The sequence below is a fragment of the Pipistrellus hanaki genome, assembly GCF_964339955.1.
Source record: "Pipistrellus hanaki genome assembly, chromosome: 19".
In the NCBI taxonomy this organism is placed as follows: Eukaryota; Metazoa; Chordata; class Mammalia; order Chiroptera; family Vespertilionidae; genus Pipistrellus; species Pipistrellus hanaki.
In genome coordinates this window covers 9,136,006-9,150,197 of record NC_140521.1, presented here as the reverse complement: position 1 = coordinate 9,150,197, position 14,192 = coordinate 9,136,006, and the positions used below count along the sequence as shown (strand labels likewise).

Genomic DNA, 14,192 nt, shown 5'->3' with positions numbered 1-14,192 from the left:
GCCCATAACCCAGGCATGTGCCCTTGACGGGAATCAAACCTGGGACCCTTCAGTCTGATTGCCAATGCTCTATCCACTGAGCCAAACCAGCCTGGGCTTTGACATTTGTTTTTAAACAAGCACCAGGCCAGGATTCTGCCTATCGGCTGGATTTTAGCATCACAGGTTCTCTCACTTTCTATGCAAATGGCACTCCCTACACCTCAGCCTGCCCAGGCATGTGAAATCTCAGGTCCCCACAACCACCTTCCAAGGTCCCAAGGAGATACCAAAACTTCAGAAGATATTGCATGGAAAGAGAACCTCAAAGAACTGCTACCTGCATAGATCTGAGAAGACTTCCTGGAAGAAGAGGCACAATTTAGTCAGGCAAAGCGTTACAACTGGAAGGCAGGAACAATCAATAGGAGGGCGCTAATAAAGGAAGGTAACGGTTAGCTCTGCTGGTGTGTGGGTGACCTCTAGAGGTTGTGGTGGAGATTACAGGCTTACTGGGCTTGCTAAACACTCAGAGTTGTGTGGGAGGATAGGTAGGGGCTTAGAGTTGCTGCTGTGGGAAGAGGGAGCCATTTTCCTGAATGAATGTAAAAGTCCCAGGAGAGGCTGGGGGTAGCAACAGGCTGGAAGGGGGCTTGGGGGAGTGTGGGCATAACACCTTACATTTGAGAAATCAGTGACCTTATAGGGGTGGGAGAGGCTGTAGCTCATTTTGAGGCCTGAGGGGGAGAGGGTCCTAGGCTGGCCCATCACTCCCCACCCTCTCAGACCCCTTCCCGGCTGACCTCTCCACTGCCAAACCTCTCAAGCACTGCCTACAAGTCTGCATTCCTCTCCCATCACTGGCCTGACTCGGGACAGGATTGGAGCCCAGGCCAATTTCAGTGGGGCTGGGAGAGGAGAAGGAAAGGCAGCTGGTGAAGGTTGCATTGTTGAGCAAGTTACTCTTGTGGGCAACTGCAGCTTAATTCTACGGGGAGTTCTGGGACTCAGTGTGGAAAAAGCATCCAAGTTATCCAACCAAAGTGTCCGCCCGCATTGGCTGAGGCTGCCGGTGGGTGGGGGTTATTCTGCAGTATTTCCCGCTTTCCCTGGACACTGGGAAGTTTACCGGAGGGCTCTATTCTAAAGCCCTTGGCAAGTCTGACAGGGAGCATCCTTTCTGTGGTGGTAATTGCCAAGGGGCTGTGGGCCAGGCACCGATAGTGTGGACCACACTTTGCCAATCCAAGGGGGCACTCTGGTGCCATCGCTGGCCCCTCCTGGTTATAGGAGTCCCCTTCTGCCTCTGCGTATTACCTCCTTACCACCACACAGACATATGTGCAGAATATTAATAGCAGAATCAAACAGTGCACACAACATATAGTAATCCTTGGGAAACCAAGGTGGGAGCAGGTAAGATCACTTTGGGCAGAATTCAGGACAAGACTCAGAATTAACGCAGCAGCAGCCGAGTTCTCATTTATTGAACACTAACTGCCAGATGCTGGGCCCAGGATTATTGTCTTAATTTTGCAGAGGAGGCAACCGAGGTTTGCAAAAATTCATTCACACCTAGCTCTGCCTGCCTCTAAAACATTTGCTCTCAGCCTCTGGGTTGGGAAAATAAAACTGGAGGGGGGTCTAAGCACGCTTCCTCCTCCCTGCTGCCCCCCTTCACTCCCCCTGCAGCCCTGGGAGGCAGTAGGTGAGGCATATCTCTCCAGGCCATCAGCCCAGGGGTGGCACTTAATGGATGCTTAGTCACAAAGTGGATGGCAATCACGCAGGGATCTAAGCCGACACCCCCTTCCCCGTACTCCCACAGATCCACCAGGCTCCACGGGCTCCAGGTACCCGGTCTCCGCAGCCTAAGCCAACCAGGGTGGTTTCGGGCAAATTCCACTTGGGTCACACCAGGCGATGGGAGGGGGTGGTGCGAGGGGGCTATTCCAGCCAGAAGAACCTCCGCAGCCAGAGTGTCCGGCCTGCGAGGTGCAGAGAGCAATGCCAGCCCGCAGAACGTGCGCCCCAGCAGGGATTTCCCAAGGACCCCCTCCTCCGTGCGGCTGGCGCCCCCCACCTACTTCCATGCTCGCAGCTAGAAAACTCGCGGAGCCCAAACCGGTTTGGCTCAGTGGATAGAGCGTCGGGCTGCGGACTGAAAGGTCCCAGGTTCTATTCCGGTCAAGAGCATGTACCTTGGTTGCGGGCACATGCCCGGTCGAGGGCGTGCAGGAGGCAGCTGATCGATGTTTCTCTCTCATCGATGTTTCTAGCTCTCTATTCCTCTCCCTCTGAAAAATCAATAAAATATATATTAAAAAAAGAAAGAAAACTCGCAAAAAAAAAAAAAGAAAGAAAAAGAGAAGAAAAGAAAAAAGAAAACTCGCCCGCAAAGAAAAGGCGGGCCGAGTTCCTCTCGGTAAGTCATGAATGGGTGGGAGGGTTTGCAGAACTCATTGTTAAAACCGCGGAGCCCTCGGCTCGCCGCCCCCGCCAATCGGCGCCCGGAGGCCGTTTTGAAATCGCTCCCGCGCCAGCCAATGGGGGCGCGGGGGGCGCCGCGCCGGCCAATGAGCGCGGCGCTGGGCTCAGGGGCTGGGGGCTCCGCTCAGACTGTCAGCGGCTTAAAGATGGAGCTGGTGGGCGAGAGGCCGCCACGAGGTGCGGGGCCGGCCTGGCGGGGGAGACGACGCGGGACGGACGGCTCCCGGGACGCCCCTCCCGCTCACCTGCCGCGTCCTGCGCCGGCCGGGGCGGGCGGGGGTCCCGGCCCGTGAGTAGCCGGGTCCCCACGCGCGGGGAGCGGGGAGCGGGGAGCGGGCAGGGCGGCCCCCCCGGCCAAACTCCGTGGAGGGGCGCAGCCCGGACTCCAGGCGCTCTCTCTGGGCAGGGGACCCCAGAGGGTGGGAACTCCCCCCTAAGTCCCCCCAAAACCCCTGTTCCTCTGCGCAGCGAATCTTTTAGGACCGACCGCGGAGCCCAAGTGGGGGGCCATGGGCCAGGGATGGGGGCCTGAGGTGGCAGGGACGTGCCGGCCCTCAGTGGGGCCACCCGGATCCCGGGCCGCGGGCCGGGGCCGGTGAGGGTGCAGGGTCGTCGGGCTGAACCACCCTCGCTTCGAGCGCCCGTGGGCTTCGGACTGGGGTGGAGCACGGGCCCGTCTTCTTTGTGTGTAAGCCCCTCTCCCCTGTCCGCTCCCGCTCCCGATTTGGAGCTACCCTTTTAGTTTGGGGGGGGGGTGGCTCTTGTCCACCCATATCTGGAGCGGGCTGAGGAAGGCTTGGGTGCCCTGGGGTCCTGGGGACCCCGAGGATTGAGGACTGCAGTCCCACTGAAATCACAGCCCCCCCCCCCCCCCCCCAAATCCCTGAGGTCCAGGACAAACCTCTGACCCCACCCTCCCACGATGGAGCTTCCTTCCACCCTACCCTTATTGGGGGAGGGGGTCCCCCCTGCTGGCCGCAGGTGCTCTGACGAGGTTGCACTACTGTGCTCTGAGAAGCAGTGCAATGATATTGTCAAAGCATCTGGGACCAACCTTGGGGGCCCCCATCCCCCACACCTCCACCTCCTCCTTCTAGTCCGGGGCCCCTTGGGCCGGCAGGTTCTCCCCTCCCCCCTGCCCTGCTGGCTCCCTTCTCCATGGAAACTTGAGATCCTGGCCCAGGCCTGGGCCTCCGGGGTCAGAGGGCACCCTTCCCCCCAGGCAGAGGCCCCGCCCCCGTGGGCCTGCATTCCTGGTCTGCGATCCCCACCGACAGACCACCGGGAGAGGCGGGCTAGGCAGGCGCTGGCAGGCCTGCCTGACACTCTTTCCCTGTTGCACTACTGTGGGCTGCTGGGAAGCAGTGCAATGATGAAAGGGCATCAGTCAGGTCTCCTCCACCACACACAGCGGCTGGCGGGGAGGGCGTTCTGCTGCCTCAGTCCAGTCCGCTTCCCAGTATTGGGCTGGGCCCGCCACCAGAGGATTCGGTGAGTGCAGCGCTGGGGAATTGCCCCCGTCTGCTGGCTGGGTAGGTGCAGAGTCAGAGGCAAGCCCTGATTAAGGAAAGCTCTGTTTTGAAGAGGATCTTTCATCCTAGCACCCTGGGTAAGACTCGGAACTCCAGGGTTGGTCAGCAGGGTCTTGTTGAAAAATAGAGGCCGCTGGTTTGCATGGACGGTCTTTCTGGGCCTGGCTCAGACCCAGCTCACCCTTGACGACGAGGAGGCGAATTGGAACAAGCCCTCCTTGAAGGGTGGGGGAGGACCAGTCTCTGGAGAGGACGGTCTCCTGGGTTCTCAGCAGGAAAAGCGCTATTGGGGGTGGGTGGGTGTCCTTGGGAATATGAAGCCCAGAGGTGATGGCCACCAACTGCACCATCTTGTTCTCTTACAGGGAAATACGCTGCCCTGAGCCTGCAGGAGGGACCGTGAGGTGCCTGGCATGCCCACCCTCACAGCCGGAATTGGGGGGATTGGAGCAGAACTGCCAAGGAGCCTGGCCAGGCATGCTCTGGCAGGGCCGTCTCCACCATCAGGACCGGACACCATGCACAATGACAGTTATGTGCCCCAGGGCAGTTATCCAAGCCTATCTCCTTAAGAGGAAGCCCGGGGGGTTCCAGATGGGTGTTTGGGAGTGCCTCTCCACCCTAGCTGAGCACATTGGGGAACCGGTTTCACCCCCATCCTGGGGGTAAAAGCCCTTGCAACCGGGGGGAGGATGAGGGGCTATAACACATGGAAGAAGCAATTCGTGGAAGAAGTGAGCCAGCTGGGCTGCATGGACTCAGGAAGCAAGTTACAGAGACAAAAGGAGGAGCCTTGGAGCTTAAGAGGAAGGCAAAGAAGATGCTCCTGGGTGGGGAGAGGCGGGGGGGGGGGGGGGGGGGGAAGCAAGGTGTGCTCTAGAGAGAAAGCTTGAGCTGGTTCCTTCATTTTATATATATATATATATATATATATATATACACACACACACACACACACACACACACACACACATATATATATATATGAAAGATATAGAAGTATCAGTGATGTGCCCTAACTGGGAATTGGTTCATAGGTCAACCTTCAACCACTGAGCCACACCAGCCTGGTGTGGGTCCTTCTAATGAAGGGCTTTTATTTGGCGGTTTCAGGAAAGGATCTCAATAAAACATCAGGAGTGTCCTTAGGGTCCTGGTCTCCACTGACTGGTCGGCCCCCACCATTAGTCCATAAAGCCAGTGCTCGGCCAGGTTTGGCTGCATTTCTGGGCCTGGAACTGAAACACAACTGAGGCCTAGATTTTATCCCTCGTTTGATGGAGAAACTCTTGTCTCTGGTCAACAGACCCCAGGCTTTGTTCCCAGGATTATTTGATTCAGGTCTTCTCGTTGTGAGGGATTAATGCTTAAGGAAGTGGTCTTGTGAGGTCTTGTATGGGAGTCTACTCTCGGCCTTCTTTTCCTCCTCTAAGGGAGTCTACCACATGGCTAGCCACATGCATAACCTGCTGCATAACCAACAATATGCTAGGAGAAGAAAGGTCAGCTGGGACTTTCCACTCTGGTGACCTTGTGTACCTGGCCTGTCCTTCCTACTCTGCTCATGTCTAACTGCCTACCATACAGGGTGAGAGGGCAGGCTGAAGGGTGGGTTTCATGCTGGAGAGGAAGAGGAGTCGGGGCAGAGTGAAGTCCTCCCGGCAGTTGTCTGCAGAAGAAGCAAGGCTCTGGCTGGAGGCCTGGAAGTCTACACACTGAGAAGGGGACCCAGCTGAGATGGGTGGGGCTGGAAGCTGCCCAATGGGTGTGGGCCTTAAAGAAGTTGGGAGGGCCCTGACCGTTTGGCTCAATGGATAGAGCTTTGGCCTGCAGACTCAAGGGTCCCAGGTTTGATTCCGGTCAAAGCCATGTACCTGGGTGTGCGGGAGGCAGCTGATCAATGTTTCTAACTATCCCTCTCCCTTCTCTGTAAAAAAATCAATAAAATATATATTTAAAAAAAATAAGTTGGAGGGTTCCTGCGCTTATCATGTTCTTAGTGTGGCCCTAGGAGAGCCCTGACCAAAGCCCTGCCGCCCGTGTGGGGTTTGGGGGTGTAGTCCAGCACAGCGGCGTTCGCACCCTCGAAAGTGCAAGAGCGCATGCCCCGAGTGGCGGGTATTGTCACGTGCGGCCCTCGCGCGAGTTGGCCCGAGGGGATTGGCTGGCGGGGTGGGCGCGGCGCAAAGGCTGTCGGGAAAGAGAGCTGCTGTGTTCCTGTGTTCCGGGCCCCCCACCTCCCAAGGAGACCTGAGTGCGGGCCGTGGGAGCGGCCCTTCTCCCCCAGCCTGCCGCGGGTGGGGCCGGCGTGCCGTCTGGACCCTCGGTGACCCCGCCCCGACGGCCGCCGGCAGCCCGGGCCAGCCCGCAGCCCCACCCGGATGGAGATCCTGGACGAGTTCGACAATGAGTTCCCCCAGAGCGTGATCTTCTGCCAGCGCATATCCGAGGAGGCTTTCGAGAGGCAGGCCTCGACCTACACGGAGCGCGCGCTGCGCCGCCTCTTCCGCAGCCTCGACCGCAACCCGGCGCTGGCCGAGCGGGTGGTGCGAAAGGGCAAGCAGGCCGAGTGCGAGCAGCGCGGGTTCCTCTCCTTCCTCTGGGTGCGGGAAGCAGGGGGAGCCGCGGGAGGGGGGGGTGGAAGTCACTGGGTGGGAAGTCCTGCTGCCCTCTAGGGCGGAGCTCTGGGCATGGTGGGCGGGGAAGGAGGGAGGGTTTGGGCCGACCTGGGTTTGCAGAGTTGGGTCTTTTGAGAAGCCTGAGGCAACCCAGCTTGGGGAGTGCTGCAGGCGGGCAGGTAGGCGGGCAGGCGTCTCACCGGTCCAGCTTCCTTCCTTTTGCCCTCCCTCTCCTGCTGTGTCACAGGCGAAGTTCTTCTGTGCAGTCCAGGGGGAGCTGAACTTTTGCAACAGCATGGGCTCCATGGAGATGTACCGACGCCTGGAGCACCTGAAGAGGAGCATCCAACGTGTGCACCTCTACTCCCAGAGTGAGGCTCCACCTTTGCCCCAAGTAACCCAGAAAATCGGACCCAGGACCCATCGTCCCTGATGTCTTCTTTATGAAAACGGACATACGCAAAACGAGAGAGTACCATGAACGCTTAAGTAGCTGTCACCTAGCTTCAGTAATTCCCCCTGTCTTGCTATGCTTGTTTCACACTCTATACCCACTTTAAAGGATATCTCATACATCACTGTATTCCTGAATATTTTTAAAGGTTTTTTTTGTTTTTGTTTTTTTTTACTATATATATATATTTTTTTTTAAAAAAAATATTGTTTTGTTTTGTTTTTAATATATTTTATTGATTTTTCACAGAGAGGAAGAGAGAGGGATAGAGAGTTAGAAACATCGATGAGAGAGAATCATCGATCAGCTGCCTCTTGCACACCCCCTACTGGGGATGCGCCCGCAACCAAGATACATGCCCTTGACCGGAATCGAACCCGGGACCTTTCAGTCCGCAGGCCGACGCTCTATCCACTGAGCCAAACCGGTCCCGGCTACTATATATATTTTTAAAAAATATATTTTACTGATTTTTTACAGAGAGGAAGAGAGAGGGATAGAGAGCCAGAAATATCGATGAGAGAGAATCATCGATCAGCTGCCTCTTGCACACCCCCTACTGGGGATGTGCCCACAACCAAGGTACGTGCCCTTGACGGGAATCGAACCTGGGACCCTTCAATCTGCAGGCCGACGCTCTATCCACTGAGCCCAAACCAGCCAGATTCCTGAATATTTTTTCATGTTTCTGAATGAAGAAAAAAAAAAAGACAGCTGCTGACATAATCACAATGTCAATCCTGATACAATTAACAGTTCCCTAATACAAACTAATACGTAGTCCATAATAAGGTCTCCCAGAAGGTCCATGAAAGCCTTTCTACACTTCCTCCGTCATTTTAGACCCCAAGATTGGGGGGGTCTAAAATGATGGAGAGACCCCAAGAAGGCCCACACATTGGCTTGGTTGTTAGCCCTCCTAGGTTCCTTTTCGCTAGGGTGACCATGTAATTTGTGTCCACATTGGGGCACTTGAGAAGCAAGAATGAAAGGTACCGTATTACTGACCACACAGGGATGTGGGTCGGTGGCCACTGCCGCTGAAGTCCCCTTTGAGGTGGAATGGGAGCCCTACTCCCTCCCCTCCCGGCCATGGACTTGAAGAACAGTGTTGTCCTTTGGGGTATCCCACATCATGGATTTATATCTGTTGTCTTGTTTATCCCCCTCTGCCTCTGTTTCTTGGACAGTCACTCTAATGCCCTGATTAGGTTTGGGTTCATTTCTTTTGGTGTGTTTGTATTCAGCAGTAAACTATCCTGGTGGTGGGGCTACTTGCTCCTGCATCACATCAAGAGGCCCAGCTCACCTGGGTGTTTCCCATGATGCTGAGTGTGAGTGCTCCATGATACCATTTCGTCTAACGGCAGGATGTGTACCTTTTACCACAGCCTCCTGAGGTAGCGTTGATGTTATTTTATCTTTGTTTTACGGAAGAGGAAACAGGTCCAGCTGAAACCGGTTTGGCTCAGTGGATAGAGCCTCAGCCTGCGGACTGAGGGGTCCCAGGTTTGATTTTGGTCAAGGGAATGTTCATTGGTTTCCAGCACATCCCCTGGTAGGGGGTGTGCAGGAGGCAACTAGTCGATTTTCTCTCTCATCGATGTTTCTAGCTCTCTATCCCTCTCCCCTCCTCTCTGTAAAAAAATCAATAAAATATATTTTTTTTAAAAAGAGGAAACTAGTTCAGGGAGACTAAGTTACATAGTAAGTCATGGAGTCTGGACTTGAACTCAGGTCTGGGTTATTCCGGGTTGCAGGCTCTTAGCCTCCAGGACAATGCTCCCTGGTATTGGTTATCCTCATTCTAGATGAGCTGATCTGATGGGCGGTCTGAGGAGCTTGTTAACACCCACTTTGCTGATAGTCTTCAGCTTTGAACAGTAAATATAGCCAGGCTTGTTGAAGTAGGAAGACCTAACAAGGAGAGAGGAGACGGATCAGACCCCAGGGTCCTTCCCCTTAAAGGTTCCCTCCCTGAGCCCCTTCTGCAAGACCTCCTCCTGGTGGATTTTCTCATAGAAGGGTCTTTGCACACCCCAGGACAGCCCTGGGTCTGGATCCCCAAGAGTACTGGTGGATTCAAGACTTGCCTCTTGCCCTATCTGTTGGGGGTTGGGGAAGCAGCAGACCAACCTGCCCAGGTCAAGCCCAGCCCTCCTTGGCAGTGATCCTCAACCCCTTCCCATGAGATTCTGGCCTTGAAGTCGGGCAGCTTGATCGTGGATCCTGCCTGTGCCTTGTACAGTTGGAGTTTCTGGTTCCTCTTGAAGGCGGAGACAAAAGTACCCTTTTCATGAGGCAGTTGTGGTGTCAATGAGATGGTGCATGTTGGTGCCTGTCAAAAGTGGGTCAAGGCATTGCTGTGACCCGCCCCTTTGGGGGCCTGCCTCCCCTCTCCGTTGGAGAAACTGAAAACACCATCGTGTTTGGCCCCCACTCCATTCTGTTCTGGCTGAGGGGTAGGCACTCACTGGTACTTTTTTGTCACAGATGCCAAGAAGAGGAGAAGGAAGCCAAAAATGAAGAAACTAGAGCCCGTCCTCTTGCGCAACCGGTCAACTTCCCCCTGCCTGCCGCCACCTCCGCCACTGCCACCACCTGTCACCACCGTGTCCTCTGTGGTGGTCCAGTCGTCACCCTCTGTCTACACGATGCCCAGGGTCTTTGGCCCATTCCCTCAGCTGCCTAACAAGTCGGTCAGTGGGCGTATTGCCCCCTCCCCTACAATCCTGGGAGGGGCAGCCACTCCCATAGCTCTTGGGCCCACAGCTATGATTCTCAGAACTTTGTTTTTAAGCAGCTAAGCCCTTTTTAGGACTGTAGGCAAAGTCTTGGGTGGAGCAGCAGTGGGTAAAGGAATAAAAGGGGAGCTCCTCTGATTGAATAATTGGGGTAAGGGTTGAAGGCTACCTGCTTGGCTTCAGCTGAGCAAGGCAACCCCAAATGCACTGGGCGGAATCCTAGGGCTGCCAGAGGACAAGTGGAGGACCACAGGCCCCCCTGCCGTGACTCTCTAGGGTAGGGGTGTCGAACTCAATCAGAGAAGGGGCCAAAATCTAAAATCCAGCCTAAATCGCGGGCCGAATGGTTTACTGAACAGTCATAAACTGACAATGTCATAAACTGACAGCGGAGTGCAGTGATGACAGCGCGGTGCGGGCCACATTGCAAGGCCTGGCGGGCTGGATTTGGCCCGCGGGCCTTGTGTTTGACACATGTGCTCTAGGGCCTAGAGTCTAGGCTGTCATTCTCTAGTGCCTTCCTCCCTCCTTCCCCACGTGACTCCCACTTAACCTCCACGCTCTCTCCAGCAAGCCCCTCCTCCCCGGGCTGGATGAGGACCTTCCCAGTTGGCTCCTAGCCCCTATTTCCAAGCTCAAGGTGAGCACAGAGGATGAGCCTGACCCATTTGCTGGTTAAATGAAAGTCACAGTTTTCACAGTTCTCATATAGGTAATTCCCCCCCCCCCCACGGTGAGGTCCTCCAACTTGTCCCCACATTGCCTTTGTTTCCTGCAGAAGGAGAAATTGGAAGCTCCAAGTTCTGAAGTGAAATTAAACTGGCTGTCATCGAACCCAAAGAGGTAAAAGGAATTTATTTTGGGCTTGAGGTAAGTGAAAGAGAGCATTCTGGGGAGCATGCTCTGGGCCAGGCTCAGCTCTTATTCCCTCCCCACTTCTAAGTTAACCCTCGCTACGGTCCCGAGCCGCTGGTTCTCATTGTTCGAGGAAGGAGTCCGGGCTCAGCAGGCCCTGTCCCCATGGCAGAGTGGTGCCCACCAAGATTGGAGACGCCCCGCCTAGGAGGATCCAGAGCTGACAGGGCCTCTCTGCCCCTGTCTTGCAGACGCATGGTTGACCTGACGCCCTTAGTCCTCAGTCCTGGAGGTTTCAATCTCTCGTACGTGCCCAGAAACAGGTACAAGCTCCACTACCCTGGCTTCCACTGGTAAGTGTGCTTCTGAGCCTCCCCTTCTGACCAGCATTGTGGTGGTGTGGCCGAGGGCTAGACAAATGGTCTTTATGACGAGGGACCATTATGTAATCAGGAGTGCGGGAAAGTCACTCCCTACTGCAGGGGTCCTCAAACTTTTTAAAGTGGGGGCCAGATCACGGTCCCTCAGAGAGCTGGAGGGCCGGACTATATGAACTACTAATTCCTACTGTAACACCTTGGCTGCGCTCACTGCCCAAAAAACCTGCGGGCTGCATGTGGCCCGCGGGCCGTAGTTTGAAGACCCCTGCCCTACTGTGTGTAATGGTGAGAAATTAGAAATAGCCCAGAGGCCAACAGAAAGGGAATGATTACTACATCAACCGTGGGCAGCCCTATCTATGATTTATATACACACTTGTTTTGCAAAGCAGGGATTTACTAAATATGGGGTTTTAAAAGTCACCCGTGTTTTCACTTACGGATATTAAGTATATTCTATATCATTTAGTGTTATTCTAAAATATGACTTAGACCGGCCGTTTCATTGCATCAGATAACTTTAAACAATATATTTATTGATTTTAGAGAGGAAGGAAGAGGGAGAGAGAGATAGAAACATCAATGATGAGAGAGAACCATTGATTGGCTGCCTCCTGCATGCCCTCCACTAGGGATGGAGCCTGCAACCCAGGCATGTGCCCTTGGCCAAAATCGAACCTGGAATCCTTTAGTCCTCAGGCTGATGCTCCATCCACTGAGCCAAACCAGCTAGGGCCAGATAAATTTTTTAACAGCCTTATTTGATATATTATTACTTATATATTACATAATTAAGTTATATTAAAATATACAATTCAGCTCTAGCTGTTTTGACACAGTGGATAGAGCATCAGCCCTTGGACTGAAGGGTCCTAGGTTTGATTCATCCAGATCCTGGTTGGTGCACATACGTGAGGCAACCAATTGATGTGTCTCTCTCACATCTATATTTCTCTCTCTCTCTCTGTCTCTCCCCTTTCCTTCCACACTCTCTCTAAAGATCAATGGGGGAAAAATCCTTTAGTGAGGATAAAAAAAACACCACACCCACCTTTAAATTCACCAATAATAATAGATGCAAATACTCCATTGTATGGATGGAACATAGTTTACTGAACCATTTTTAAAATATATATATTTTATTGATTTTTTACGGAGAGGAAGAGAGAGGGATAGAGAGTTAGAAACATTGATGAGAGAAAAATCATTGATCAACTGCCTCTTGCACACCCACTCCTGGGGATGTGCCCGCAACCGGAATCGAACTCGGGACCGTTCAGTCCACAGGCCGACTCTCTATCCACTGAGCCAAACCGGTTTCGGCATGGGGTGTTTTTTCTTGTTGGGATATACATTCCTTTAATGGTCCCAGAATAGTCTGCTGCATACATTCCTTTAAATGGCCTTAGAATAGTCCGCTGCATGGCTGTACCTTGTTCCCTAATGGATGTTTAGATTGCTTCCAGGTTTTCACAATCACAACATAGCTGCAGGGAGCAGCCTGAACAAACATTCTCGGGAGAGATTTTTGGAAGTATAAATGTGTTTAGAGTCATCCCACCGCTTGGGAAGGGGGTTTGTCATGTGTGCCCCTGATGGTGTTGATGTCCCACTCATGACATACCTTGGCTGTCTCCTGCACAGGACTTCAGCCTGTAATGACTCCCCCAACACCAAGGAGACACCGTCCCCTCCTGTGGAGACCCCCACCTGTCCTGGAGTTTTCACCCCACCTGTCCTGTTCCAGTTCCAGCCTGTGCCCACACCTAAAGCTGACTCAGAGACTGACCACGACAGCGCCGAGTCTGCGCCCCACGCACGGGGCCCATAACTCTTCCCTGCAGACTGCCGAAGGAATGAATAAAGTTCTCATGGAGGGGCCTCTCTCCTGCTGGGCTTCTTAGGGGCTGTGCAGTCCCGTGGGTTCCCTGCACCCCGAAGAGCTTGTCAGGGTGCTGCCTTCCTGAGGCCCTGAGGCCTGAGCTTATGTACATCAGGTGGTCAGGTCAGTGCTACTGCAAATCCAGCATCGGGATTCAGCCACGTGCATCTTTTTTTTTTTTTTTTTTAATATATTTTATTGAGTTTTTACAGAGAGGAAGGGAGAGGGATAGAAAGCTAGAAACATCGATGAACAGACACATCTATCAGCTGCCTCTCACACCCCTCCCCCACTGGGGATGTGCCCGCAACCAAGGCACATGCCCTTGCCCGGAATCGAACCTGGGACCTTTCGGTCCACAGTCCGACGCTCTATCTACTGAGCCAAACCAGTTTCGGCAGCCATGTGCATTTTGAAAGAGAACTGAGTGAGGGGAGAGCAATTTCTTTCCCTGCAGTGACTCTGTGGCCCCTCATCTGACCCCACTGACTTGCAAGTCTACCTTTTTCCTTCCTACACCTGGCCCCTAAACGTAAGCCTCACCTGGGTCCAAGTTTAGAAACAGTGATCTCTTCCCTCCCCAGAGTAAAATGAGCTGGTGTGTCAGTTTCCAACTTGGCACCTTCCTAAGGAATTTCAAAGATAGCGACTCTAATTGTTGCTTCACACCTTGATCTTAGAAACAAGCCTGCATGTGAGATGTGAGCCTTCCCAAAATGCTTGATGACTGATGGACTATTAGCAGATATGCATTGAGCCTTTGTGTATGTCTCACAACTTGCTTGGTGCTGATGATGATAAACCAAGCAGCTGGGCCCCTTCCCTTAAGGAACTTACAGCCATCCCATCCTCGTCTGTGTGTGTGTGTGAAGGGGCCAGCCATGAGATGAGAAAAAAGGGCCAGGACAACTGGGTTTGGGTAACTAGGTGGAGAGAAGTATGGTGGGGGAGAGTGGAGACAGGGGGTGAGGGATTGAGGAGAGGTTACATTGGAAATCGGTGGGTACCCAAGTAGAGATCAGGAGCACTGGCAATTTAGTGTTGGGAGTCAGGGGTTACAAGTGGTACTTAAAACCACGAGACTGGGCAAGGTCACCGAGTACTTGAGTGTAGACAGATGTCTGAGGCTCTGGGTGGGGCACATAAACGTGATCTGGCCAAGGGAAGTTGTGGGTCAGAAGATACTCAAGGGATTAGTGAGGGCTTTGGACCTTCTGGCTTGGGCCACTCAGGGGAAGGCCCTGGAGGCTGTGGAAAC

General features: G+C 53.8%; 1 protein-coding gene across 1 annotated transcript; it reads left to right on the top strand.

Annotated features, from left to right (window-relative positions):
* The first annotated feature begins 6,179 nt into the window (after positions 1-6,179).
* LOC311613680 (uncharacterized protein) lies at positions 6,180-12,942 on the top strand. Its single transcript, XM_084867850.1, has 6 exons — positions 6,180-6,604; positions 6,867-6,990; positions 9,567-9,772; positions 10,596-10,660; positions 10,924-11,025; positions 12,697-12,942. Exons 1-6 carry the CDS (start codon positions 6,383-6,385, stop codon positions 12,881-12,883), a joined length of 906 nt encoding a protein of 301 aa, XP_084723976.1. The 5' UTR covers positions 6,180-6,382; the 3' UTR covers positions 12,884-12,942.
* Positions 12,943-14,192: the final 1,250 nt, after the last annotated feature.

Excerpts from the sequence above, each read along its gene's own strand:
- LOC311613680 (XM_084867850.1), top strand. The coding sequence starts at position 6,383 with ATGGAGATCCTGGACGAGTTCGACAATGAGTTCCCCCAGAGCGTGATC. Across the intron at positions 10,661-10,923 it reads CTGTCATCGAACCCAAAGAG|ACGCATGGTTGACCTGACGC; the intron begins GTAAAAGGAATT and ends CCTGTCTTGCAG. Across the intron at positions 11,026-12,696 it reads CACTACCCTGGCTTCCACTG|GACTTCAGCCTGTAATGACT; the intron begins GTAAGTGTGCTT and ends TCTCCTGCACAG.